The sequence below is a fragment of the Pomacea canaliculata genome, linkage group LG6 (genome assembly GCF_003073045.1).
Source record: "Pomacea canaliculata isolate SZHN2017 linkage group LG6, ASM307304v1, whole genome shotgun sequence".
Classification (NCBI taxonomy): Eukaryota; Metazoa; Mollusca; class Gastropoda; order Architaenioglossa; family Ampullariidae; genus Pomacea; species Pomacea canaliculata.
In genome coordinates this window covers 27,856,433-27,883,085 of record NC_037595.1, presented here as the reverse complement: position 1 = coordinate 27,883,085, position 26,653 = coordinate 27,856,433, and the positions used below count along the sequence as shown (strand labels likewise).

At 38.0% G+C, this 26,653-nt stretch overlaps 3 protein-coding genes across 7 annotated transcripts in view; 1 reads left to right on the top strand and 2 right to left on the bottom strand.

Annotated features, from left to right (window-relative positions):
* The first annotated feature begins 866 nt into the window (after positions 1-866).
* On the top strand, positions 867-14,527 carry LOC112565667 (cytochrome P450 2U1-like). Of its 4 annotated transcripts, XM_025241291.1 has the most exons (9): positions 5,291-5,428; positions 7,029-7,371; positions 10,540-10,603; positions 10,791-11,155; positions 11,302-11,666; positions 11,882-12,041; positions 12,298-12,509; positions 12,762-12,990; positions 13,159-14,527. In XM_025241291.1, exons 4-9 carry the CDS (start codon positions 10,837-10,839, stop codon positions 13,341-13,343), a joined length of 1,470 nt encoding a protein of 489 aa, XP_025097076.1. In that variant the 5' UTR covers positions 5,291-5,428; positions 7,029-7,371; positions 10,540-10,603; positions 10,791-10,836; the 3' UTR covers positions 13,344-14,527. The 4 variants fall into 4 exon arrangements, with proteins under 4 accessions (XP_025097075.1, XP_025097076.1, XP_025097074.1 ...); XM_025241290.1 differs by lacking the exons at positions 5,291-5,428; positions 10,540-10,603 and adding an exon at positions 867-1,408; XM_025241289.1 differs by lacking the exon at positions 10,540-10,603.
* Positions 1,618-5,117, bottom strand: LOC112565673. Of its 2 annotated transcripts, none has more exons than XM_025241298.1 (6): positions 4,984-5,117; positions 4,440-4,503; positions 3,214-3,317; positions 2,544-2,711; positions 2,348-2,394; positions 1,618-1,727 (listed from the first exon to the last, which is right to left on the bottom strand). In XM_025241298.1, the coding sequence occupies exons 2-6, from the start codon at positions 4,496-4,498 to the stop codon at positions 1,680-1,682; spliced, it is 426 nt and encodes a 141-aa protein (XP_025097083.1). In that variant the 5' UTR covers positions 4,499-4,503; positions 4,984-5,117; the 3' UTR covers positions 1,618-1,679. The 2 variants fall into 2 exon arrangements, with proteins under 2 accessions (XP_025097083.1, XP_025097082.1); XM_025241297.1 differs by lacking the exon at positions 4,984-5,117 and adding an exon at positions 4,681-4,969.
* LOC112566993 (neuron navigator 2-like) overlaps positions 13,978-26,653 on the bottom strand; it is a 94,127-nt gene continuing 81,451 nt past the window's right edge. Inside the window, exons 21-23 of the mRNA XM_025243425.1 lie at positions 26,335-26,453; positions 25,728-25,961; positions 13,978-24,240 (exon numbers count right to left, since the gene is read on the bottom strand). Of these exons, the coding sequence (XP_025099210.1) occupies positions 24,103-24,240; positions 25,728-25,961; positions 26,335-26,453 (491 nt within the window). The 3' untranslated portion in view covers positions 13,978-24,102. The remainder of the gene's footprint in view (positions 24,241-25,727; positions 25,962-26,334; positions 26,454-26,653) is intronic.

The window sequence follows — 26,653 nt, the reverse complement described above, 5'->3', positions numbered from 1 at the left end:
CCCTCCTCCTCACACACTCACACACATGCGCAATCAGTAGAGTCGATCTGTTAATTATGTTGGGAGTAGATTAAGTTGTTTTTAAAGCTTCCTTGTCACTTTAAGTGCCTTGGTAGGAAATTCTATTCTGAGGGAAAAGGACAAAAGACACGAGCTTGAATCGCACTGTGAATGGTTTCTTTCCACGTTGGAGTGTCAGCACGTGAACAAGATCTTAGGCCTTATCGTACCAAACAGTTTGTAATAAATAATAATAAACATCCCATCAACATTTAAATATGTCAACACAATGTAAACACGATGTTCATGTTTAATTGGTGAGAATCACAGCACGATGCCACTGTGAAGTAACAATGGGCGTGATGTCACACCGAAAATTAGTGGCTACAGTCAGAACTCGTTTTCTTTGAAACAGATTTAGAACTTGGCAAAGAGACTGGTCACATCCATCATTGGGTCAAGGCAAAACCTCGTAGGTAAGTTCTCAGCTTTCCAGCTGAAAAAACTTCTTTATATGATATATATATAATTCTAAATGCAAATAGTCAAATAGCAGATTGTCAGGAAAAGGCTTTAGTTCCCTGTTAAGCATAGTTCGTTATGTCTCGGCTGCCGCGGTGAACTCTCGTTACAAGGGTCAACAGTCATGCTCCAGCACGTGGTTTACGAATTTGACCCTTTTTTTCATTCTCACGTGATACACACACTCGTACACTAGCTGTCCTACCTGTACAGGTGTGAATACAGACAGGGGAATCTGTGTGCACTTAGTTCCTTGCCCAGTCAAGGTAAACAAAATGTTTTTATCTTGCCCTGAATTCTACACTCTGATTTCACGGCAAAAGTTACATTGTTTCATCGGAAAAATCTTAACGTTCGAATAGAAATCACGTGATGAGTTTAACGCGAGGGAGACTAACAGTAGCAGTGTATGGTAGAGTCTCATTAGTCATTAAGTTACAAGAACTAATATGGTGATGAGTTTAACTCAGGGAGACTAACAGTAGCAGTGAATGGTAGTCTCATTAGTAATTAAGTTACAGGAACTAATGTGGAGGAACAGTTAAGGAGGACCCGCTGAAACTGATCCCTAGGTGTGAGCCTGAGAGCCTTCCTCCTACACCGGACCCACCCAAGGGTGACTGTCAACCGAGTGAGGGCTGGGTAGCTCGAACCTTGCCAGGTGTACGAGGAGCCGAACATTCTGGCGACATTTCGACTAATGTCAAGGCTAAAGACTCTGGAAATATCTACCAGCATTGGTGATTCCATTGGAATATGTACAGAGGCGTGTTGGTGAAGTTGCAGTGTGACAGCGCACCTGTCTAGCAGTGATTGGGTGAAGAAAAAACATTTGTGAGATTCGTGAGAATATCGTACAACGGGAGACCACGAACTGACTGCAATTGTAAGTATAGTCTAATGTTTCACTGGTCGTTTCCCACGGTGATGGAGAGAGTAACAACCATTGTAAAAACCAATATTACAATCTTCGTCTTCGCTGTGAGTTGCCTGCCGACCTCCATGACCCGCGAGTATTGTAATGGCCGCTATCTGAACTCGCATGTCAGCAACACAACCTCCACGTGACGCACACACACACACAACAGAAACATCGTTATTTTTACAGTTTATTGGTCACTTTTTCAGGCATCATTTTGTTCATTCTGTTTCTTCAATCATTTCTTTTCCAATTTCTTCGCTTCTCGGTCGATGCCGTCTACAATCTGGCAAACACCGAAATGTACATGTATTAAGCATACAACTTAATGTATGTGCCACGATTACATTACTTCCTAAATTACTGTATGATCCACAAGAAATAATGCAAATCTAATCAACTGGTTCTGGGAATCACCAATATCTATCTGGTATTATTAATAATATTGTAGACTCGGTTTTGTAAAAAGACAGAAATATTTTCGACCACCTATTTTTCATTTATCCATATCAACAATAATGTCTCCCTTTATTCCATTATTACGGACACTTGCTTTTACTCCTTTCCCTTCATCAGCTACGGCGGTCCGATGGAGCAACAGTGAATGTTGGCTGTCCTGGGTTCATTTCTCGTCTCGGGCACGCTGTTCTTTCTCTGCACACGGCATCTGTTTACAGGGCTGGCTGCCTTGCCGTGATATAGCCTTAGTTGCTGGCACGGTGTAAAACACCAATCTCCCCCTCCCCTCCCTTCATCAGCTGCTTCGAGTGTTGAGCACGTGGTCGAGCAACAAAACTAAATTCCAAGGAACAAAATTTTCTAGCATCCAAAAGTTCGACTACCGAAGTCTCTCTCTCTCTGTCTCTCGCTTCATAAATTTATATATATATAAACTGATATTATTACCTTCTTTATTCTTTCTTCGAATTCTTGAAAGGTGACCTCGCCGTTCTCTGAAAATAATGTCAATCAAGATGTTTTAATACTATGCTATGCAACAAGACGTTGGTTGCACGCGTAACCAAACAGACGCGACCAACAAAGCTTGCAAGTTGATTATTATTATTTTTTTAATATTTGGATTAAAAGCTGTTGTACTCACTGTCCTTGTCCAGGAGTTTTATAAACGCTGGGGCAAGAGAAGAAGACATCTTTCCGTCCTTCTTGACGTCCATTTTGTCATAGAGATTAAAGGCACCCTTGCTCCTCAATGGAGGCTCAGATGGGGGTCGAGTACCGATGAATTCGTCGAAATCAAGGCTTTCATCGCCTTAGGAATAGATATGTTTATAAACATTTTAGACCATTGAGCGCTTGCGTTATTTCACAGGTTATTTATATGTACTTTTTCACGAAAAAATTATCATATGTTTTCATGAAGCATCTTTACTGCTCCAAAAATAGTTTGCGAATAAATTTATTATTATATCTCTTTACATACAATATCTTTTTCTAACAATAACACTCATCTTAACACAGCCACATGTATGTCTTTGCATAAACCAGCATCACAAATATTCTTCCCATTGTTAAAAACAGTAAACTTACTTTTCTTGAGCTCTTGTAACTATAATGAAACTAATGAACAGAAGTGATGAAAATAATCCTCACATAAAAGACGACACCAGTGAGCAGTTCTTAGGAGAAGGGTAATGATGAATAATGATTAATAATGATTAATGATGGTCATAAATGATGATTGAAGTGAGAATGATTGATGTGTGGATGATGGATGACAACTGTGGTGGTGGTAGCGACACTGAAATAATTACCATTCTTGTCGTTTTTTTTGATAAATTCAAGTATGTCGTCCTCTTTCAAGATGCCATTGCCATTGGTGTCCAGATACTTGAATTGCTCCTGTGGTGTTTGATTGCTTAAAGGAAAGAAAGATGTTGTCTTATTAAAGCACGGCATTGTGACTGTTAATAACAATAACAATGGCGATGACAAGATGTCATCTTATGAAAGCAGGACATTGTGAATGTTAATGACACTTTGTGTCAGTGGTGCTAGTGTTTATGGTCTCCTCCTTTGTAGTTCAAACATTTTTTTTTTTGGCATCACAGTGTTGTCCCCTGTTGTAAAAGAAACCTTTGTGGTAAGTCTTGAAGTAGATTTGTACAAATTAACAAATTCCATTCGTTTAGTTTTTTTTTCTTTTTTTGAAGATTCACTTACAATATTGACTAGGTTCATATTGATGGTTATCCTTCTACAAGAATCGTAGCAACTGTGTCAAAAGATTGGGAGGTGTTCTTATGTTAGAGAATCATTTATCCAGTCTGTAACTGTTATTATTAATCTGTAACTATCACCCTTCTAGTTCTGGTATATATGTAGAATGGAAAACCTAAATGCTAGAACTGGGGAATCTTAGAAAATCCAAGTGATGAATCTATAAATTCTCAGTTAAGCCTTAATAAATATTGTGACCTGATAAGCCGGGCCCAAGGTAAAAGGAACTTATTATGCCATTGTTAATTGTAGAGTGGGCTCTGACCAAAACACAGGAAATCTTACTCAAGCATCATATATTATTTCATGTTGTCTAGGGAATTCTTTTATATAATTGAAGACTTTAGGAGTCCTACAATTTAATGTTATACTCTGATATTCATTGCTCATTAGAACTTAACTTGAAACTATATTCCAAATAAAATGTTCAACCCAAAGTATATGTGTGTAAGAGAGAGAGAGAGAGACAAAGAGAAAGAGAGAGAGAAATTATAGGTGCATATGGGTATGTGAATGCATCTATGATTTAGGTAAAAATGATTGAGAGAAGTGGAAACATCCACTTAACAGCTTATCCTTTGTTTACATGTGCTTATATACTTTGATTTATTTGATTACATACAAGATAGGCTTTAAAAGGCTAGAAGAAGGAAAGAACAATTAAGAGTGATTTAGGAAACTAGTTTTTATTAGATAAACTATTAGAAACAAACCAATCTTGCTTATGTTTACTGTTATTTTACAAAAAATAGCCACTTACCTAAGAACTGCAGATAAAAGACTCAAGAGCAGAAGAATTTTCATGATGAAAGAAGTCATTGGACCTGAAGAGTTATCAGTCATTATAAGAAAATTAAAAATCATATCACAAATTTTAATGAGAATAGGTATTTTTCTCAGCTTATTTTTGTTTCCATATGTTTCTGTTTTACATGTTTACACACACATTCCTATGCTAAAGACATGTTTTACTGTGGATTTTTATCTTGCCATTTACTTACCACTTGAAACAAATGCAGATCAACAGAATCAGGTCTGCTGGAGTAGTTGTGTGTGCCAGGTAGAGGGCAGGCTTAGAAATATATACTCAGTTTTTTAAAAAAAAATCACAGCTTAGTTCGTCAGTGATGACCTCCCGAATGAATTATTTTTCCTCTTTCAATTATGTATTAAGTTTTATCCCACAGGTGAACCCTACCTGATCTTCAATTCAACTATCACGTGTATAGAGGTTTGCACAGATATTAAATGACTACAGTTTAAATCAGCAATCAGTATTAACACCAGTTCTATTATATGCTCACCTTTTCACCAGGTAACAGCTGCTTAACCTACGAGCATCATGAAGACCTTTGGACATGTCATCAGACGTCCGACCAAAGTTGTGTATGGACATCACACGAGACCAATGCTTTTGAACGATGAAACTAAACTTTGGTCAGCATGCTGAGCCATGTCCTCAAGTCTTGTTTGCCAGTTTATTCGCTCAACTAATTGCCTACACATTTGGAACTTTTGAGCACTTTCCCACGATAACACCTAACCTTTTCACGTTTTCACACCCTGGCGAGAAAATCAACTGTGCTGAAAACTCTTGTCACGTGATTGTCGCACTGGGAAACCCTGATATACGCTATGGAAACCCTGATATATGTTATGAAAACTCTGATACCCAAACTATTTCTGTTTCTTTCAGTGGTGGTGGCTTGTTAATACATACTCGGGCCTGACAGGAAGAGAAGGTGGCAGGTGTGTTGTTATTGTTGTTGTTGTGAAAGTAGCATCCGTCACACATTCCTTAGGGTTTGCATAGGAGATTCTCTCGTAACCTCGATAATCCTGTATTGAAGTATTATTAGGTTATCGGGGATAAAAGAACTGTAACGGGTGAAGGGTAAGAAATTCTTCCATATGCAATGCTGGTGATCTTAAACGATACTCAGAAAAGTAACCTACTGATTAGACTGTACACTTCTGAAATATCTCACAAACCCTTAATTTGTGAACATCCCTGTGAAGCAGAGTGTATCTAGAATACTGCAGTCACACGTGACCATTTTTACTCTTGAAGCTTTCAAAACTGACATTTCTCCACCTGTTTATCCTCCTGAGTTTCTATTCTTTTCTTCGAGTTTTGATCTGCTACAGAATCGGCTGGAGATGTAATGATTTCATGTAAAAGCCTGGGTTGTGTGTGGTTTTTTTTTACTTTGTCTGCCAACATTTTTTCACTTGGCCTTACATGCTTGTTTCCCCAGGTGTAAACATAGCTAAAGGAAACCGCATATTAATGAACCTGATAGACATCTTCATGCTTTTTGCTTTCTTATTTTCTCTGCATTGACATCAATTGAAACGGGGGACATAGGCAAATTCCATCAACTGCTGGCCTTTTGACCCCACATTTTCCACTCCATCCCCGCTCCACTAGGCGTGCATTTGAGAGAGGGAGCAGATGTATGAAAGGATCGAGTTTTCTTTTTTAATAAGACTTAGTCGCCATCAGGCAATGGTGTTGATTTTATGAACTTCAATGTATATATTATACCAGTCTTGACATTTGCGTGTCATTTTTTTCTTAGTCGTTATCTCTGTCCAGGGCTTCTGCTAATGCTAAATTCTTTGGGGTCCCAGGGACCCCTTCTTTAGATTTTTAAAGGGTCCCTGTTCTTCGCCCAAATTTGAAGGGACCCCAATGACAAAAATTGAAGGGGTCCTCCGAACTTTTAATGCGTACTGTACGCATTTTTTTGCGTAAGCAGAAGCCCTGTCTGTCGTTTATCGACTTGTCAGCTTTTACTCTATCTTTCCGTCCTTCCTCCATGCGCATGTCTATACCTTGTCTTTTTAATTATTTTATTTTGTCTAAGACTCTGTATCATACAGCATTCCTTTTAAAATGTTAATTATTAACCTTCCATTTGATTCTAAGACATAGTTTTGTCCACCCGTCACGCATTTCACTAGGTTCACAGTTTTGTTTATGGTGTACGAAAGACAATGGTCCGAGTCACTCGAGTAGTTTGTTCTGTGGATGTCTTTCTCTGTGAAAATAAAACACAATGTAAAGACACTGTCGCTTATATCAAGCAACAAAGAGTACAGTCTTCAAGGCTTCATGATAATCTTAAACTGGAAAAATTTAACAATTTAAAAGTTCCTTGTCGCCTTTCTCGAGGACTCAATCACACCCGAGGAGCTAGAATTATTTTTAAGGAAATAGTTTAGTTTCCATCACTGTATCCATACTTTGTTTTCCTTGTGGTAAGCACCGTTCACTGTACAATACCTATATTAGCATATGCGACTTCAACAATATCTTTGATTAACCATGATTTTCCCTTACAAGGGCGACGTGTGTCGGTCATCAGCCCGTGTGTCGCTGGTCGTTTCCCACGGGGATGGAGAGAGTAACAACCATTGTAAAAACCAATATTACAATCTCCGTCTTTGCTGTTGCCTGCCGACCTTCATGAACCGCGAGTATTGTAATGGCCGCTATCTGAACACGCAGCCTTGTGGTGGGCAACGACACATCCGTCAGGATCTCAATGGTGTCCTGTTCACCAGCACCGGGCCACACGAGGAAGCTGCACTTGGGTCAGGCCTCTTGGTTTGATCATTGCGAGTGTGACAGAGGCCAGGGAGGAATACCACTGACCAGCCATGCTCGACAGTCTCGATGTGAAGCGGTAAATCGCATGTGATAAATATTTCTATCTATGCAAGTGTGTGTGCGTTCGAGCGCGTGCATGTGTTGAGATATGTTTGAGCGCGTGCGTGTGTTGAGGTGTGTGCGTGTGATCACGTGCGTGTGTTGAGGTGTGTGTGTTTATGTCTAAGCACGTGCACGTGTTGAGGTGAGTCGGTTCTGTAACATTTGTGAGACGTGCTCATTCTTGGAAACTGACATATCTGAGGTAACATACCATCAAGGGGTTGTTAGGTTGATGTACGTGCTTGCACTAGCGCCAATGATTTTGTGAAAGACAACATCAACAACCAGTCGACTACTTTTCCTGTCGGGACACCAGGTCTTTCTTTTTTTATACTGATTCTTTTACTTTTTGCTCTTGCAACACGTGTACATTCGCTGGTGTTAATCTTTTTTGTCTGTCTTTTGTTTTCCATTCCATCTATACTGCGTCTTAATTGAATTCACTAGATGTACTTCTGTTTTAAGATTTTATCTCTCTTCCTTCTATAAGGCTTGAAACCTTTAATTTAAATTTTATTTCCTATAATGTATTATCTATTTTTCAACCGTTGTTGTGTCTGTCCTGCCCAGTCGTTTCTACACCTGACATTTAACATCATTTCAACGCTTCAAAACTTTTCCATGTTTACAAAACACATCAGTTTGGTGTGAGCCCAGTTGTACATCCACTAACAATTGCCAACTTGTTTTCAATCGCTCTGCAGATTGTTTTAATGCCCAGCACTCCACAAATAACTGTTAAATGTGACTTTATTTGTTGACTGTTTTGAGGACCAATGTTTGGAACATCGAGGTTCACTTTTAGCATTTCTCTACCTCTGTGTTAAATCTGACAAAAATGCTTCAGAACTGGAAGAAGTCAATACTTGCAACACGTTTCAATGCAATAAATCGCCTTTGCCGAAAGCTTGAAACATAAGCATCAGGGTAAAGGTAGAGGTCAGGGCATACACGTGTATGATGATTTGTTGTGCAATAAGATATACATCCAATTATTTTTCCGTGATGCAATTGCTTTTCATATCGATATTGGTGTATGGCGACGTGAGGTGCGAGTCACTAACATGAAGTAAACTCTCACAAACAGGCATTTGCTGCGTCTAGGAATAAATTTTCAAATATTGTTCTTCAAAGATTCTGACTCTTTTCCTTTCCAGTCCGTTGCTGCTGCAAAACTCACGTTTAAAAAAAATCTTAATTTTACAGGAAATGTTATTTAACAATTTGTTTTTCACTTATGTTGTAAAACATTTGTGGAAGCAAAGGGCAATAACCCAGCCAGGGGTAATGTTCCTTGAAGCCTTAGTAACATCCCCTTTGACATCATTTAGTAGGAGGGTACCCCATGGAATTAGATGTTGGAGGGGATGGGGTCGAGGAAAGGATGAGAACGAGTTCGTCGTTCATTCAAGGTGGGACTTGAAGTTTTCTGCAATGTCTGGCATAGGACTTTGTTTTGGCCGTGTGAATGATGGGACATGCCTTGGTAGCAGGCTGGAATCGGTTTTATAGGGAAGTGAACCGCCTGGAAAGTGCCGAGTTTCCGTCCTTGATTCCTTCTGAGGATTGAAGACGAGCCTGTGACTCCAGGGTTGTCCATGGGACATATTTTTTTTGTCCCATCCCATCCCATTGCAATTTATACCTGTCCCATCCCATCCCATCCCATCATGTGGGACGTTTCCCATGGTAATAACATTCCTATGGACAACACTGCGCATTGCACACATGTTAACAAAGTCATGGCATAATGAAACTGGAATAAAAAAGTATTTTTCCTGTGCTTAAAAAGTCTGACAATGCAAATTTCAACGTAAATTTATTTTACAATATCAAGTATCGACTACCATGGGAAATACAAATGTGTGCTGTCCCATCCCATCCCATGGGACGTTTCCCATGGGATTCCCATTCCTATGGACAACACTGTGTGACTCTCTGCAAATCTTTACCATTCTTAGACCTTTATGACCGGCTTCTTCTACTATCCCTGCCCCTTGTTGTCAAGATCTGGGCCGACCTTTGCCCTCCACTCACCGAACACTGTTAGCACGCTCTAATAGTGTCTTTATGATCTTTTCCAGATGATTTAAAATCTTTCCACTTCATCGTCTTGTTTACCTGACACACATTCGGGTGAAGATCAGTTTGTCGGAAGTAGGCGTACAGTAGACGATGGTTCTGACCACTTCCTTCCGTGTTAGGAAGCCTTCCTTGTGCTTCCTTCTTCCACGACTTCTTAAGTTTTTTTAAAAGTTTCTTTTAAAGGTTTTTGTGTTACTGACTTTGTGTTATTGATGAAGTTACTATAAAAGAAAAAGATTTGCAAACAGTTCCTTTCTATGCCACTGGTTTCATTGACTTGGATCTGAGAATGTTAGGCCCTATCGGTGCTAGAGGTATTTCCTTCACTCACTCCTAAATTAGCGACTCCTCATTTCTTCTCCTAGCAGATTCAAGTGATTTGAAGCCAAGGAATATTTTCTTTTAATCGTCACGAGAAATACCGTGCATAATAATTCTTACCCTAACAGCACACAGTGCCAACATCCTATGGTCCCAGAGAAAGTTTGACTCATGTCCTTCACCAGAAGACACGGGCTGCTAGATTATTCTCTGTAGAAAACCAGTTTCCTATTTGGCGGATGTAATGACTGCTCGGTCATCCCCAGAGCCGGTGTCACGATCTGAACATTCGTCAGAGATTCGCGTCACAAAGTGCGCATGCGCAGGAGAAGAGGCCATTTCCGTCATATGATGGATCAAGTCCGTAAAGACAATGTTTCTCCGGCCGTGGACACATTTTCTCCATTAGTGCTCTCCTACTAAATCTTCGTGCTTCGTTGACTTGAAGCAACAGCGCACTGGTTGAAAAAAAAAAAAAAACCCAACAAAACAACAACAACCCGAGCTTAGAAAATTGCTCCAAATACTGAAGGTGCACAACAGAAACATTCTAAATAAAACAAGCCTGGTATAGTATATTTCTTTGCACTGGACTGACTTGTTTCATAGAGACCTATACTTACGCACATAAAATAGCAAAACAAACCCTTTAGTATTAAGGTACCTTACATTTCCATCAAAATTCTCCCAACCCATTCACGCTTGAGAACTAAACGAAAAATTTGAAAATCTTTAGCTCAACAGCACCGAGCTGAATCGAGAACTCAAGAGGCACATCTTTCTCACTGATGACCTCTCAGGTATGTATGCCCACCAGTAAACATATCCTAGAATATGTGAATGGTCTTTTCAGAGGATCACATCGTTAAAGTTGAGATTTAAACAGAATATGAGTGAACGGTCGTCTCATAGCGGATTACATGGTTATTTTCGAGGCATGTCTTGTCCTAGCATAGGAGCTAATCTGTTTATTGTTGGTTTGTTTAGCATTAAGCCCTGGGTCTCCAGTTTGCTGACGCCGCTAAGGAAAGCCATGACAATGTTAATTTTCTGCATCCTCTTTGCTGTCCTCTTCCTGCTCTGGTGCTCGAGGAGGCTGAGGTCCCTCCCTCCGGGTCCGCCCTTCCCTTTCCCGCTGTTTGGCCACCTGCACTTGCTCGAGAAAGATCCACGCAAACAGTTTGAACAGTGGCGACGACAGTACGGGGATGTGTTCAGTCTGTACATGGGCAGCCGTCTGGTGGTGGTCCTCAACGGCTACAACGTCATCAAAGACGCGCTGGTTAACAATGCCGACGTCTTCTCCGACAGGCCGCACTTGTTCATTACTGATCAAATCACAAGGAACAAAGGTATGTCTTCTTCAGTTCTCAGAGATTATCGCGGTGTCTTAATAGTTCTAATCTTGACTTTGAAGGCAGACAGCCAGCCAGCCAGCCTGCAATAAACGTTGGAACATTTGATATCAGCGCTGTCTGTAGGCTTTACGTATATGCAGGCATCGTCTTTTCATCTGGACCCATCTGGAAGGAGCAGCGGAAGTTGTCTTTGGAGATCTTGCGTGGACTGAGCATGGGCAAGGACGTGATGGCTACCCGAATCCAGGAGGAGGTCCGCGAGCTGGTCAAGGTCTTGGCGCAGCACGAGGGACGCGCAGTCGACGTGGCCAAGCTCCTCAGCATCAGCAGTTCCAACAACATCAACTTTCTCGTCTTCGGCAAACGCTTTGAGTACGACGACAGCAAGTTCGGCCACTTCGTCTCACTCGTCGAGGAGAACTTTCGACTCCTGCAGAGCACCGCCATCGTGAATTATTGCCCCTTGATTCGCCTTTTGCCCGGCGATCCCTTCAGCTCCAAAAAGGTAATTTTTGAAGACATGATTGTGTGTAAAGCTTGTCTGTTCGATTTAGTCATTATCGGCGTCCGTCAATCAATAACTGAACATCCAGATGCCTCGGTCACTATGTGTGAAAATGTCGATGCTCTACCTACTGTAGATGTACTGTACAAATGTCGATGCTATATCTACTACCTGTCGATATATGTAACGCCTTTGCTTTCTGTGGCACTCAACAGATCATCCAGAATGTCGCAGACATCATGCACGACTTCTTGGAGCCCCAGATCAAGGAAATCGAGGGCAGCCTTGATGTTGACCACGACAACTTCATAAGCATCTACCTCCACCATGTTCGCAGACTTCAGGAGCAAGGAAATACTCAAACGACCATTAATAGTAAGCGGGTTGCCTTATCCCTTTCTTTATACCTTCTCTTTTGGATGAGCTAAAGCTTTCTCTTTTATTCTTAATTTTTCGTCCATTTTCGAACGAACAGACTGATGAAAATATGGAAGATTAAATAACACCATTCAGGAAGCTGCGAAGTTGTAGACAAGGCCATCGGAAGTACACCCAGGTATGTCCTCCATTGCCTGTATATCATTTACCCGGTCTCTATCGTTATATTTTTTCCTTTTTTTTTTACCCTCAGGAGAGCATCTACTTTGGGTGGTGTCCGACCTGTTTTCGGGTGGGATGGAGACCACCACCAACTCCATCCTGTGGACTTTGGTCTACCTGATGCACTACCCCGAAGTTCTTAACAAGTGCTACAGACAGATCACGAGTGTCGTTGGCACGGACCGGCCGCCGTCCATCTTGGACAGACCCTCGCTTCCTTACGTAGAGGCCACGATCATGGAAGTAAGTCGCCTCACTGGGGGGATGAGTCAGGTGGGGGAAATGGATATCATCCTAAAAAGGACAATTAAAATAATAGCGTATTCCCAAACATAACAGTGAAAGTTTAATATGCTATTTTATCTTTTACGGACTGGCATTGCAAGTTCTGGTATTGCACTTTTCAAGCAAACTGTCTTATTTCCCTTAGACATCATGTGCAGTAAAGATTTAATTAAAGAACAGATCGTTGAGATACGTTTGTCGTCCTTCCAGACGCTGCGAATGTGTGATATCAGTGGCTTTGGCCTCCACCATGGTGTCACACACGGCTGCGAACTCCAGGGGTACTGGATCCCAGAGAACACAGTGGTGATACCCTTCATTCACTCTGTCATGATGGAACCACAAATATGGACCGATCCAGAAAAGTTTCGACCTGAAAGGTTTTTGGACGACAGGAACAAGCTAATAGTAAAGGAAGAGTTCATCCCCATGGGAATTGGTAAGTTACTAGTGTGCCGTTCTTCAGAGAAACTAGGGAGAAGCTAATACATTTATACATATTATTTATGCAAAGAAGATAGAAACTGTTATAGAAGTAAGCTAAAGTTCCTTTTCTTGAAGAATAGTTCGAGGACTTGTGCCATGTTTTACCTCGTGTGCTCCACAGGGCGGAGGAGATGTCTGGGCGAGAAAGTGGCAAGAGTGCAACTCTTTCTATATATAGCGACAATGATTCAGCGTTTTCATTTCGCACCACCGAAAGGCGGCCACCTACCATCTTTACAAGGCATCATAGGTCTCACATGCTCACCGGAACATTTCACAATGTGCTTCAGACCACGGGACAAGTGAAATTCATGCACCTCCATCAGCTGGTGATGTTCCTCTAAAACTGGAAATGTCTATTTCACAACACGCACACCTATGCTCAGTTTAGAGTTTCAGATATTAGTTGTGACAGGAACCATTTTGCTCAGTATGAGGTAGCCTGCCTTTGTCCACTTTGCCCAGGTGCTTTGAAAAACATGTATTTTTTGTGTCCCTATTATATAATGATTTTTTTTATATATAGGGGATCTTTTGTGCATGAGTGGGTATATTCCTAAATATAGTTTTTAATTGTATGTATATTTAAGTGATGAATTACTAAGCACATTTTTACAGAAATTGTGTATAACTGATTTTAAAACTGGGTTATGTTTACAGCAGTTTTAAGATGTGTGGTTACCTCTACAGATGGTCACATCCTTACTGGAGTTATGTTCTTGATAGAGAATCTCATACACTCTCATAAAGAATCTCATACACTCTTTCCTCAAATACTAGCAACTTTTCACGCACTACACTCTAGCGCCATATTATCCAAATAAATGTATGTACACACCCATGCACCCATAGGACACACATGTGCTAAGCTAAAAGTAATGTTTAGACAAAAATGAAGAAAAAAGACCATCGTCCTAGCAATATTACACAAACACCGACACTCTGTGTAAATCATTTAATTCAACCATACAAATGGCTGTCTACAGCAAGGCAGGCAAGCCCAGAAGATACTTCACCATCAAACTCATTGTACTTCAACATGGTAGCTGTGTTGCCTGCTATGTACCAATAATGTCAAGTCACCACAATTAATATAAATCTTACAAAAAAAAAGGTTAATGAAATACATCAGAAATGTACCAAGGGAGATAAGAAATGCATTAGTACTAAAATGGGAATTATGTGCTCTTTCTTTGCAGGATTTGCTGTCTTTACATTACACTTACTGCTTCATCTCCCTTCAACCACACTGTACCCCTCCCCCCAAAGCAAATGCCATCTGTACAGGTTCCCCACCGTAGGTCCAATGATGTCATAAATTAAAAATACTGCTTCACTCTTGTACACTAAATCCAAATGTTATTTACAACAAATTCATGAACAATACATTCTCTTTAGTAATGGGTAAAATCTGAAACAGAACATTTAGCTAAAAACAATCCTTATAACATAAAATGTAAGTGTGCATCCAAATAAAATAATGAACTATTTACTGTGTACGACTTCAGTTACATGGTGTCACACTTTACGGCATGGGGTCTACATGCTGTACTTGTTTATAATCTCTATCAAAGTACAGATAAAAGATATGACTTACTAGAGTCACAATACACATTATCCTGGAATTGCTACTGACAAATGACACAGGGATCTATAAATGTTTAATGTTTATCTAATTAGGAATTATATTTGACAATCACGTGTTCCAAAAATGATTACAAAAAGAAGAAAAGAGTCACAACTGTATTTCATGAAATTTCAATTTACCCGTCAGTCTTGCTATGGTTCTCCTTACAAAAAAAAAAAAAACAAAAAAAATTAATGGTTGTCTTAAAATTATATCACTCCATGCTCACTAAACTCACCAGGCAAGTACTTTACTCCTGATACTTAATACAACTAAACTTTCCAATACCTCAGAAGACGTTGTAAATGAAACATGATGATGTTAACGCCACATTTTTCATGAACAACCACCAAATCAAAACCAAAGCTAGGAAGGGTATAGTCTAAGATATATGAAGAAAAAAAACTTTTACTTCCTGTATCTACAACACTCTCATACCCTGAGTATCCTCGTATTAATTCATTTTCAAACAAACATAAGACTCCATATTTGATCCTTTTACAAGAGTGAACTGAAGACGCATTGCCCTCCTTAATTCTAAACTGTCTTCGCTAGCAGATAAATGTGTACAAGGGAAAGGCTCCTCCTTCATAAAGTAAAGTTCTTTCATCAATCAATGAATGAATCCATGAAAAAAATCAAGCTAATTTGATATTTATATGCATAATGATGTGATTTTTATGTGAATAGCAGAACTGTGCAAAATATGGCCTCTAAACTAAATCTGCAACAGTATGCTATGCAGCTTAAGTTTTAAAATTATCAAGCATAAATAGTTACAATCAATCAATACTCTTGCATAAGCAGTGCCATGGCAACAAAATTAGCAATAATGTGTTTTGCAAACCCACAACAACCATTAGTGGTAACTGTGTCTGCTTCATTATATAAATTCTTATCTTAGCATTAGTTACATTTTTCTCCGATGTCAACAAAGTACATTATTAGGAAGAAACTGCTAGTAAAGGCAGCGAAACAGGCTGGGAAAACAATCGAAAATGTAATAACACTAAGAAGCCAATAATCTAGAACTCTGGAGGGCAATACGACCAGTAAAATATGAATGATTTTTAAATAATGTCAGTCACAAGAACCTAAGATTCATTATTTGCAGAAAACAATATTAGAAAATCCATTTTCTTAATGAAAATTTGATCAACCATGAAAGATGGGCAATAAAACTGGAGTCAAAGTCTTTTAAAAACAATCTGCAAGTTACTTCAATTCATAACTTAAAAGCAAGTTTTAAATACCATACACTATTCTTAGATACAATCTGACAAGATCAACATCGTCTCAGAAAATAAGCACAAAGATTACTTCTACTTCTACACCATGAGGATTGCAATCTAGATAAAGTATGCTAATACTGTTGTCAGAGGGAAAAGATACACAACTATAATATACAAGATATGAACATCACTATGGTCTTCTAAAACTTCTCTCTTTAAAGACTGAACATGTTTATTGCTCCACCAAAAACTGACTGTGAAATTGATCACAAAGACAGACGTTTTAAAGTAAAGCCCTTGCTTCCTGACATGAAGTTCATCATCATCTTATCCAATGCGTCAACAAGTTCATTCAACATCTGTATGCATTGCACCAAAATAAAACCAATCTCTGATTAACAGACAAGCTATGAAAAGAACATTATCTGACCACAATATATTGATAAAAATTTCAGATGAAAAGATTTACTGACTGTTGAATCAGCAGGGTGATCAAGAATATGATTGACAGGAAGAGTATACTGCAGTCAACCTGGTGCATCATGAGAGGTACACGAGAAGAGGCATGAAAACAAAAAAAAAACAAAACTGGTGCGGGACTAGAATTTTGTGTCTTCGTATAATGCCCTAAGTCAATGACTATTTAGAGTGTACACAAACACCAACACTTGGCACTTAATTAAGGGCTTTTGCATTCGGGCACTTGATATTGCACTCAACATCAAAACACATGTTGAAAAGAAATGCAGTTGCAAACTATTGCACTGGCTGGCTATGCATCTGCTGACAATTTAAGACATTGTGAAAAAAACCACACTCTAATTCAGTATACCATAAACCCAAGCACTACTCATTATAAAGGTAAAAAATCCACAAACGGACTAAAAACTCAATAATGCAGCTTTCATGATTTGTGTATATACAACTTCTGAGTGTGGACAACATTGTGACTTTCACACTTTTAAAACGAACACAATGATGTTTTCAAATCGCTCAAGAGAGGTCTGCAGGTGGAAAATATAAAAATTTTTAAAGTTACATTTATAGATGAGTAAACAAATCAATTGATGTTGCTTTCACATCAAGCAAATGACTTAAAACTTGGAGATAACTTTGCCACAGTGACTATTCCCTTTTGTGATTGTTTAGCTGACAGCAACTTATTAAAAGTATTTGAAATACCCGACAATATTACTTATAAAAAACTTTTTAAAGTCCTCTTCCTTTGAATTATATGTTCTTTTCTTACATTTTAATCTTACCTCCTAAACTCCATGGCAAAAAAACAGCTGTAAGAGTTCCATGTAAAACTGCATTTAGGTCAAGAATGTGCTGATGACTTAATTCAAGGCACTTTGAAAGTCTTACTGATTGGCTTTTAAAAGATGCTTTCTTGTCCATTGATGCAGGCTTCATAGACACACTCAAAAACATACACTTGCATAGACACATATATACACACTATTCTTCCTCTTGCAATATTCATTTTCACTCTCTCTCACCCAGCCTCTTTCTTACTCACACACCTGTATTTCTCTCTAGTTTAAAACATCAACATACTTTCTATACTTTTTGAATAAGATTGGCAAAGAAATGTATGACTCGACTGGTATAAAGACAGGACACAATGCAAGAGAGGAAGAGTAAGCTGACCATCTTACAGCGCCTGTCATCTTCTTAAAGCCAGCCAGTACAGAAAAGTATGTGACATTCTTGAAACCCTAGCAGTTTCACACGTAAGACCAACACTTATCTTGTGACATTTTCTTGACGTGTTTCAATTCTTCTTCTCCAACCTGCAGCTGTTTGTTACAACTATTTTTTATCTCTTTTACAATCCGCCAGAATCAAGCGGACAGCACCATTTTTTGTTTTTTTATGATAAAGATTCAATTGAAGTATTTTATAGGCATTTTCTGTGGTTTGTCACCGGATAATTGTCTATCAAAGGATTTTAATTTCTTTTTTTGTTAGTAAAATGAATTTTTAGCAGAATTTTTGTCCACATTCAGTTTTTACCTGATACTGATATTCTAATGACAGCCACTGAAATACTTGAAACATTTATGCACCGGTGAGCTTCTACAATCAGAAGGATGATAACTATTGATGATGAGTGAGATGAGAACTTAGATTTTCATCATCACATGTAAAGCAGGTATTTCTACACACTAGCATAATTGTTCTCTAATCATTAAAAACTCTCCAGAATACTAGTATAAATACTAGAAATGATATATTAATGCATGAACAATGCTAGCAACATGCCTCAAATATTATAAGGTAAAGGACACGCCCAAGGATTTGCACAGCGATCACAAAAATTTTGTAAAGCCTAAATGTAATAAATAATTATATCAATAGTTAATAAATAAAAAAAAAATATTCACAACTATGAAAAAGTGTAGACAATGACCACTTGGAGCCCGATGTTATAAGAAAGTTGGTTCAAAAGCAAAGACAGTAAATACACTATAATCATGCACATACATTAACTATTTTTTTTAAAAATTGAAATTGCATTGATAAGACATTTTTGGCATGATCCTGGCATTAGGTAGTTGTCTACAATGAAGTCTGAACTATAAAAAAAATTTCTTCTAATAATAGGTCAAACTATTATCCTGCTTATGACCAAGTAGCCAGCTGCAGCATCCTCACAAGCTTGTCTCTCCAGCCTCTGAGCCAACTGCATGATTTGTCACAACTTTTCTTGGACATCAGATGTCTCAGGGATGTCACTGGGTGACTGTGACTGTATCACGGACATAAATATTTTCTTGCACTAGGATAAAAATGTACCGGACAGTTTTATAACAGCCTAATAAATAAAGAAAAATGAAGCTGAAAAGAAACATTCTCAACAGGTTGTGTTGACTTTCATATTTTATTTCTGTATTATTTGCTATGTTTTATTTGTTTTAGTTTTTGTGTTATTCAGTTTGGCTTTATCTAGATTGTCCCTGTTGTCTATAATATTTCATTTACACAGTGATATGTCTTTAGCATTCTGTTTACAACTTATTTAGTGCAGGAGTGAATTATTTTATCAACCTCATACAGAAGTTTCAATATCAGAATCCAAAGCCTCAATTGAACCTTACCCTGTTCCAAATAACATATTCCAAGACATTTTTGAATGTTTACAGTTCTGCTATCAAGTTGACTATAGATGCTGCAGAAGACCACCCAATACAAAAGGCTGTCAACTGTAGAAGGTAAATCCACTTAATTTGCATAGATAACATTGAAAACACAAACCAGGAGAGCTAGCTTGCATCTATCCTTGATGACTGTCCACCGTGAAAGAACAGAAAAGATGTTGAAGCCAATTTTGAACATTCTATATCTATATCACTACAAGCATATAGGCACAGTTTATATTGAACACAAAGCTCTGATTGAAAACTGTTGTTGTTGATAAGACAGGGCACATGTTAAAACTAAGGCAACATGATGATTGTGGCATTCAGAGGCTGCATGAGATGACAAATATTGATGACAATCATGTAAGGCAAAGACCTACCCCTATCAGTATCTTAGTTGTGTTTCAGCAGGAGCCTGATGACAGGCCCAGTTAATTACCAGCATATCAAAATGTAGCAAAACTTGCTCAATTATTGTGATGGAAATTTTCCTTTTTTTCATCTTAGTCATGTCACTTAAAAAGGACTCTGTCCCTTTTCCAGCAAGCCAGGTGCCTGGAATGAAAAATCATTTCTGACTTAATGTCTCCCAAATGAGAAAAAAAAAGCTGTTGCTTCATTAAAAAACATAAATTTGTGACACTTTTATTTCAGCATCACACCCTTTCTTCTGAACTAGCATGGAACAGATTTTGCCAAATCATTTTCTGACAAAGTTTTTCTTCTGCAAGAATCACTGGAAGACATGAAAATGAAATGAATGAACAAGCAGAGTCTACCAGTACCAACGATTCTTCAAACCTCTTAAAATTCAAGAGGACTTTGTTTATCACATACATAAAAAGTAAAGAATTAATTACATCATACCTATTTTGTTAAAAAATTAATACCATCCCCTAAAAAAAATGAATAAAAACTAATGTCCTGTCTTTTTTCAAATATGAAAGTGTAGAGACCAAGCACTCAAGATCGTATCTCACAGGATATAATGACAGCAACAGCAAAATCATCAATAGTTTACAAACATTTTGTCATATAACATGGTGACACTAATTACAAAAATCTAAAATCATCATTAAGATCAGAAGTACACGCACTCACACATACACACATTTAAAAAAATTTGGATGGTCACTTTTGTGAACTGACAATGGCAAAACTGAAGTACATTGTTGCAACAGACACTGTAAATGAATGAGGATTGTTTCGGCACCTGCATCAGACTTGAAAAACATATTGCACTTATCAGGGCAAAGGATAGGCTGTGAGTATAGTTGTTATACAGCATCTGAAACAACACTGACCATGAAAAAAACCCCAACAAACCTGCCACTCGTGTGATGTCCAGCTTCTGCATATTTACAAGAATATCAGATCTGACATACTGACTGCATTTTAATAAAGCCCTTCAACATAACACTACATGTCCAGCACAAAAGCATTTTCTTTGACAGCATGCAGGCATAAGCCATCACCACAAAACACAATATATGATGCCGAGCTTTACTCAATGGACAAATATTTTATTTAGAAAGATGGTAAAACTGATTTAAGCTTCAACCATGAACCTTATTTCTTTTTAACCCTCATCTAGATAAATCATTCTCTTCACTAAAATAGTTGTTTGCGCAAGCATTTAGTATTTTTAAAGTCAGCTTGATTTTCATTTATATACCAGCATATATGCCTGTATCGGAGAAAATAATTTGCTAACAGACCTAGTGTACATTTCTTATGCTTCCAGTATTTTACCCTGAGCTCTAAATTTTCAACACCTTGATTTCTAGTCTCAAGAAATAATAAGACCAACACTTTGAAATTAAAATTCGTATTGACAGTCTCAGAGTGTTATGGAATGTACTTAAAACATTTCCAAATATATTTATTAATAATTTGTTAAAAATCAAAACTCTCTCTTTCAAAGTAGCTTTTAAAATGTCCTTCACACTACATGCTTCAATTCAGATGCCATACAATTTGTAGAGCAGATCAAGTCGTCCTTGACTAATTTTACAGTGGACCACCACAAAGTAGACTGGTGTTTCTATTACTATTAGGCCTGTCAACAAACACGCAGACATTAATTTATTTACAACTATGATGACTTGAATTTCACAGTTTTGGAAGTTAAGTAGTTGACACATAGTCTACACGACTGGCCTAAAAATCATTTACATCATACGCACTTCAAATTATTTAAAAACGTCACTAAAGTGGTCTAGTCTGCAAGTAACAATTTGTACCCCAAAACTTAGCTCTGGCCACTCTCAAGAACACCATTAAGACAGATTTTTGTATTACTTTTCACTTTAACTGCTTCATGTTGCTACCTAGAGATAAGATAAAAGCTTAAGTCTGAGATTTTTTATAACCTTATTTGATGTTATTTTGTTCAAGGAAAGCAGAAATATATCCAGGGCAAATTAAATCTTCAAGTCCTTAGCCATTCCACCAAAAGAATGAATTTCCATCTAGGACCATCCCTGCAGGGAAGCCTCAGCACAGTCATCTCTTGAATTTCTCCAAAATTTTTATTAGCATTCTCAACAGAAAAACATGTTTCCAGCACATGCCTGAAGAAGAATGTTTTTAGTGACAAGCATTTATCTGCCATTTTATTCTCTATCTTAGCCAAAGATTCCCTGCTGATCTGTCACGGGTGAAAACTGCTGCCTTTCAAATGTGAACATTTGTGTCAAATAAGCAGCCATGAAAAAAAGGCCTAATTTTGAGGAGTTTTTTTCAAAAGGAGTAAGCGGACAGGAACGAGTAGCTAAAAAATATCTTTTAAAGGAAGGCTATCAATAGATTGTTTCACTTTCAAAATAACTTAAATTTGTCAAACCTCTGATTAAAACATGTTAACAGCTGTTTCTGGATCTCAGACACATTAATTCCTCAAAAAAAGTCTTCTTTTTGTTTTGTTCACATTTTGAAAGCTATCAGCCACAAAATATTTCAGAATTTATAAAAAGTCATCAGCCAAAAAGACTTGGCCCTTTTTTTGGTGTTATTTTGAAAAATGAGCTTAACTTCTATTGCTCAAAAGTTTAGGTGGTTTTGTCAAGGAGAGTATGGCCTTTAGCACTATTATTGATATTACAGTTCTCATATACAGACAAGTCTTCCTTTGTGTATTGCTAAAACACCCTATAATAAAATAACACAAATCATAAATGTAAACACAGACTTCTGCATCTACTGTTTATGAAAGATATTTTAAAATATTCTAATACTCTTACAAACCCTCCATAACGCTAATTCCATCTTTTTCACATGCCAGGTTCAAGAAATCCAATAAAAAGCTACTGTGCAGCATCTAATTCATTAAATAGTGTAAAGAACACAATCTCAATCACAAACCACTGCAATCCAAAAAATATCCCAACTTGTCACTAAAGCAGAAGATTAAACTACCAAGAACCAAATTATTTAATGCATACAAAAATGTTCGTTGACTGTAAGCACTAGTATGTTAAGCAGGAGTGAATCAGTTGGTGTCACTTTTGCTGTTAGAGACGAACAGTTGCTTCTCTGCTTTTGTGCAGATACAAGAGGAATTACTCCAAGCAGGTTTTATCCTGTTTGGTTCAAGAGACCTTTCGGTATTAAGAATAAACTGCTCAGACGTTGACACTCAGAAACACTTTGTTGATCACACCACACAGAAGTCTTTGAAATGAGATCTCAAGGCATTAAACTTGAGCAGGGATGAGTTTGAGAAATGTCCAACAGACCAATTATGGTCTGACAGCACAGTCTTTTGTTTTTCTTAAACATCTGTAGCTTGCCCCAAGGGCTGATTTCCTGCAAGTGGTCATTTGAGCTGCTAGCAGCATCATGGTCTACACATCTCACTTTTCTGCAGCACCATTCACATCTGCATGATGGCTGATTGCTCCAAAAACCAGTACAAACCAGAAACTTTTGTTCTGGCATTGCCAGAAGTCCATAAGCAAGCTCTATTCCAACAACATACTCTGTTGACTTCTTTTGGCGTGACACTGCTGAAGACGGAAAAAGGTGAGAAAAAGCATCTCAGTAGACAGCAGACTGTGCTTCTCTGTCATCACTTGTGATAATCAAAACTCTGGAATTGCTTAGAAACATAATCAGATGTTTAATCGTGTGATTCAGGCTCACTTTCAGATCAAGAATGTGATTGTGTGAGGCATGCACATTAGGAAAGATGAAAACATATTTATGTCTTGAAACAAATGAACTGTCACTGGAGACGTCCATTTTAATGCTGATAGAAGTATCTTTGGTCCAGATAACTAGTAACCAAGAGATTAACCACTCCCTTCAACAAAGATGCAGTATGTATGAAAACCTAAGGCAACACGCTTATCACTGCACCTACAATCTGATGCAAATAACATTGAAACAAGCACCTTTAAGTACACCATGAACTATCTGTAGCTAGTGGGTAATTAAGTAAGCTTAAAAAGCATTTAAAGATGGCAGCAACCATCAGTCAAAGAGAGCAGTCATCTTATCCACTGCATCTGAAGAAAAGAAAATGTCCTTGGTCTGGCAAACACTGCGTCCTCATACAGTGTTGTGCTGGAGTCGATCTTCTAAAGGCAGACAAACATCTCTTGTCTGTTGAGATCTTCGTAGGTGCAGCCTGGTGCACAGGGATGTAGGTTTAAATATTTAACATGTTAAATGTTTGAAGAATGTGCAAAGACCAGCATTTCAGGGAAGAGCCAGGGAAATCTTACCTTGCTGGCAAAAGACTCAGATTGCCAACTGTTGCTGGTCATGCAATCCAGTATTTCACAAAAACATGAATCCAGGTCACTTTACCACACAATGCAATAATAAATTAATTGCAATTACAAAGATGATAAAGATGGATCATTTGTTACTCTCACAAAAGGCAGTCTGACAAATGGTAGGAACACTGCAACCAAATGAAGACAATGTCACTCTATCTCCCAAAATGAATTCAAACCACTTCTCCTGCACAACGTCTCACGGATTATGGCAGAAAGGGTTTCACTCTCAGCTAACCATTCCCTTGTCTGGTTCCTAATATGAAGATTTTTGTAGTCTTATAGAGTGGACTCCACTCCACTTGTAGTGGAAAACTCCTGAATACTGCTGTGGCTGCCAACACTGGTGGAGTCGCTGTCGTTGCTGTGTGTACCAGAGTAACTGGCAGCCTCCTGCAGCTTCATCAGCATGTTGACCTGCAGAATGTGTCCAAGGTGAACAAATAAGAAACACACAAGAATCAAGGGTCAAGGGTTAGTAGTCCAAAAGCCCAGACACTGCTGTCAACAGTTCCTTGGATTCAGCTGGTGCACCAACATCTGGTCATGCAGTAAGCTGAGGAGATTTAGGGGTTTGTGTTGTATTCATGCTTTCTACGCTAGGCTTTCATCCTGAGGAGAGAAAGATTATGGTTGTTATGTTGCTGTTTTCGTTACTTTAATCTTTAGTGTTGAGAGCAGCTTGTACTCATTGTCTCAATATGCTCCATAGTGCATTAAGTTAGGCCAGAAAGTTAGTCAATTTTAAATTTAGGCACATATTATTCAATAAACGTAATAAAAGTTTTAAATGAAATTGATATTTATAAAATTACATTTATTTAAAATCATGTCACAATTGCCAATATGGCTTGACATAAAAATAAAACAAATGTTTTCAAAAAGCAGTGTGAAAGCTGTGAATCTGTTATTAAAAAGCAAAGAGACAAAGATTTTAATTTTATTTTATTTCTATAACAGAAATAAAAATTTTGTATGCCCAAACCATGCTTGACATAGCTAGGGTAAAAAGCAAATAAATCTGTAGGACAGACACAGGCCTAAGCACTCTTGCAAAAGTACAAAAAAAAAAGCTGCAGCCAAGTTTCATGCCAAAACACTGTAAAGTTATTGCAGTGAATTTGTGCACATGTGTGCATGAAAAAGAGAGCTCATGATTAAAATTTGATGCAAAGATCATACTTATCAGGATATCTATAACCTCATTTGAAACTCCTTGTTAAAATGAAAGCAACCATACATTGTTGCATACTTTAGCAAAGATCAAGCACCACAAAAGCCAAGGAACTGAAGCAGCAAATAATCAAATGCAACCAAATGAAGGCAGGATAATTAACATTTTAAAATTTACACTTAAACTAAACCCTACTCCAAAATATGGTTAACTGATGATACAAATGTTTGTGTTCTAAAACTACTTTATATTTAGGCAATTTGGAACAAAAATTCTCATTCTGTGCTTATATTCTTATAAACAGTATTATCATCTTGTTTACCTTTAGGAATCAAGCATGCTATTGTAACAGCTAGCCACAAGAAAATTTTTCTAGAAAGTTTGTAAAGCTGTTTAACTTAAAATGTGTCCTTTGCAAATGAAGTATCTCAAGCTTGTGAGTGCTTACACATGCACATGAACACATACAGCACGAGTACCCTCCTCCCCCACAACAAAAAATAATAATAAAGTTGATTCATATACACTTTACACCACCATCAAAGTCTGGCTCAAGAACTCAATAAAAATAAAATTTAAAAAACCCTACAAACATCGTAATAATAATAATGGAAACTGGTCTCAAAGCAAAGAGTTCATTGCAAGCCCGGGTAGTGAAAGTGGATGTGATCTGCATAGATGTAGTCTGCATTATCACATTTCCTGCAAAAGTTTGAGAGAAATCACTTACCAGTGGGTCAACAGAGTCTTGAGGTGGATTCTCTCCCTTTAAGGGAGTCTTTGTGTTTCCCAGAGCAGGCACTGTAGAAGGCGATGATGGGGGAATAGTATCATACCCCACATCTTCTGGTCGGATGTGTAGCAGAGAGCGGTCAGGCCCTCCACCTGGGTTGACATTTGCCCAAGGGTAAGTCTGGAGAGACCAGTCCGTGGGATCTTCCCAAGGTGCACGTCTTCCATACACCTGAAGAACAAAAGCATATCTTAGCAGTGGTAAAACTATCTCTGCACTTGTGGTCTACAGCACACATTTTAAGAAAAGCACTAAAAGCACAATTTCCTATCATCTAATTTCTCATGAAAATGAATAATCAAACATGAACTTCAGATGCCTAGTTTAAAATTAATGATAATGTCGAGAACTGTTGTCATTTATGCTAGTGTAAACTTCTGATCTCAAATGTTTATGACCCCCCAAAATTTAGAAAATCTTAATACTATGGATTGTATTTTACAGTTAAGGACTTGAAAGATATGATTAAAAAAAAGGATAAATAATTTATTTGTTTGAGTACTAGTGAAAAATCACAGACAACAACATGCTACATTCACGTTACCTGCAGGCCATCCCGCACTGCTTCCAGAATGTATGGAACTACAGAGTAATTCCAAAGATCTGTGAACCACACCTGGGAGCCAGCAATATCCATTGGGCATGACAGGAACAATCTGGGGCCTTATGAAAAAACAGACGCATATACCATTTGACTTAATCAGGTGTTGAAAGCAGATATTTAATTCAACTAAATCTAATTGTTTGCCTCTGTTTGATAACAAAGAATAACATGTAAAGGCCTTTGTGGTATATTTCATCTGAAGAGATATTATAATTATTATATATTTAAGCACACACTGATTTTTTACATTATTTTACAA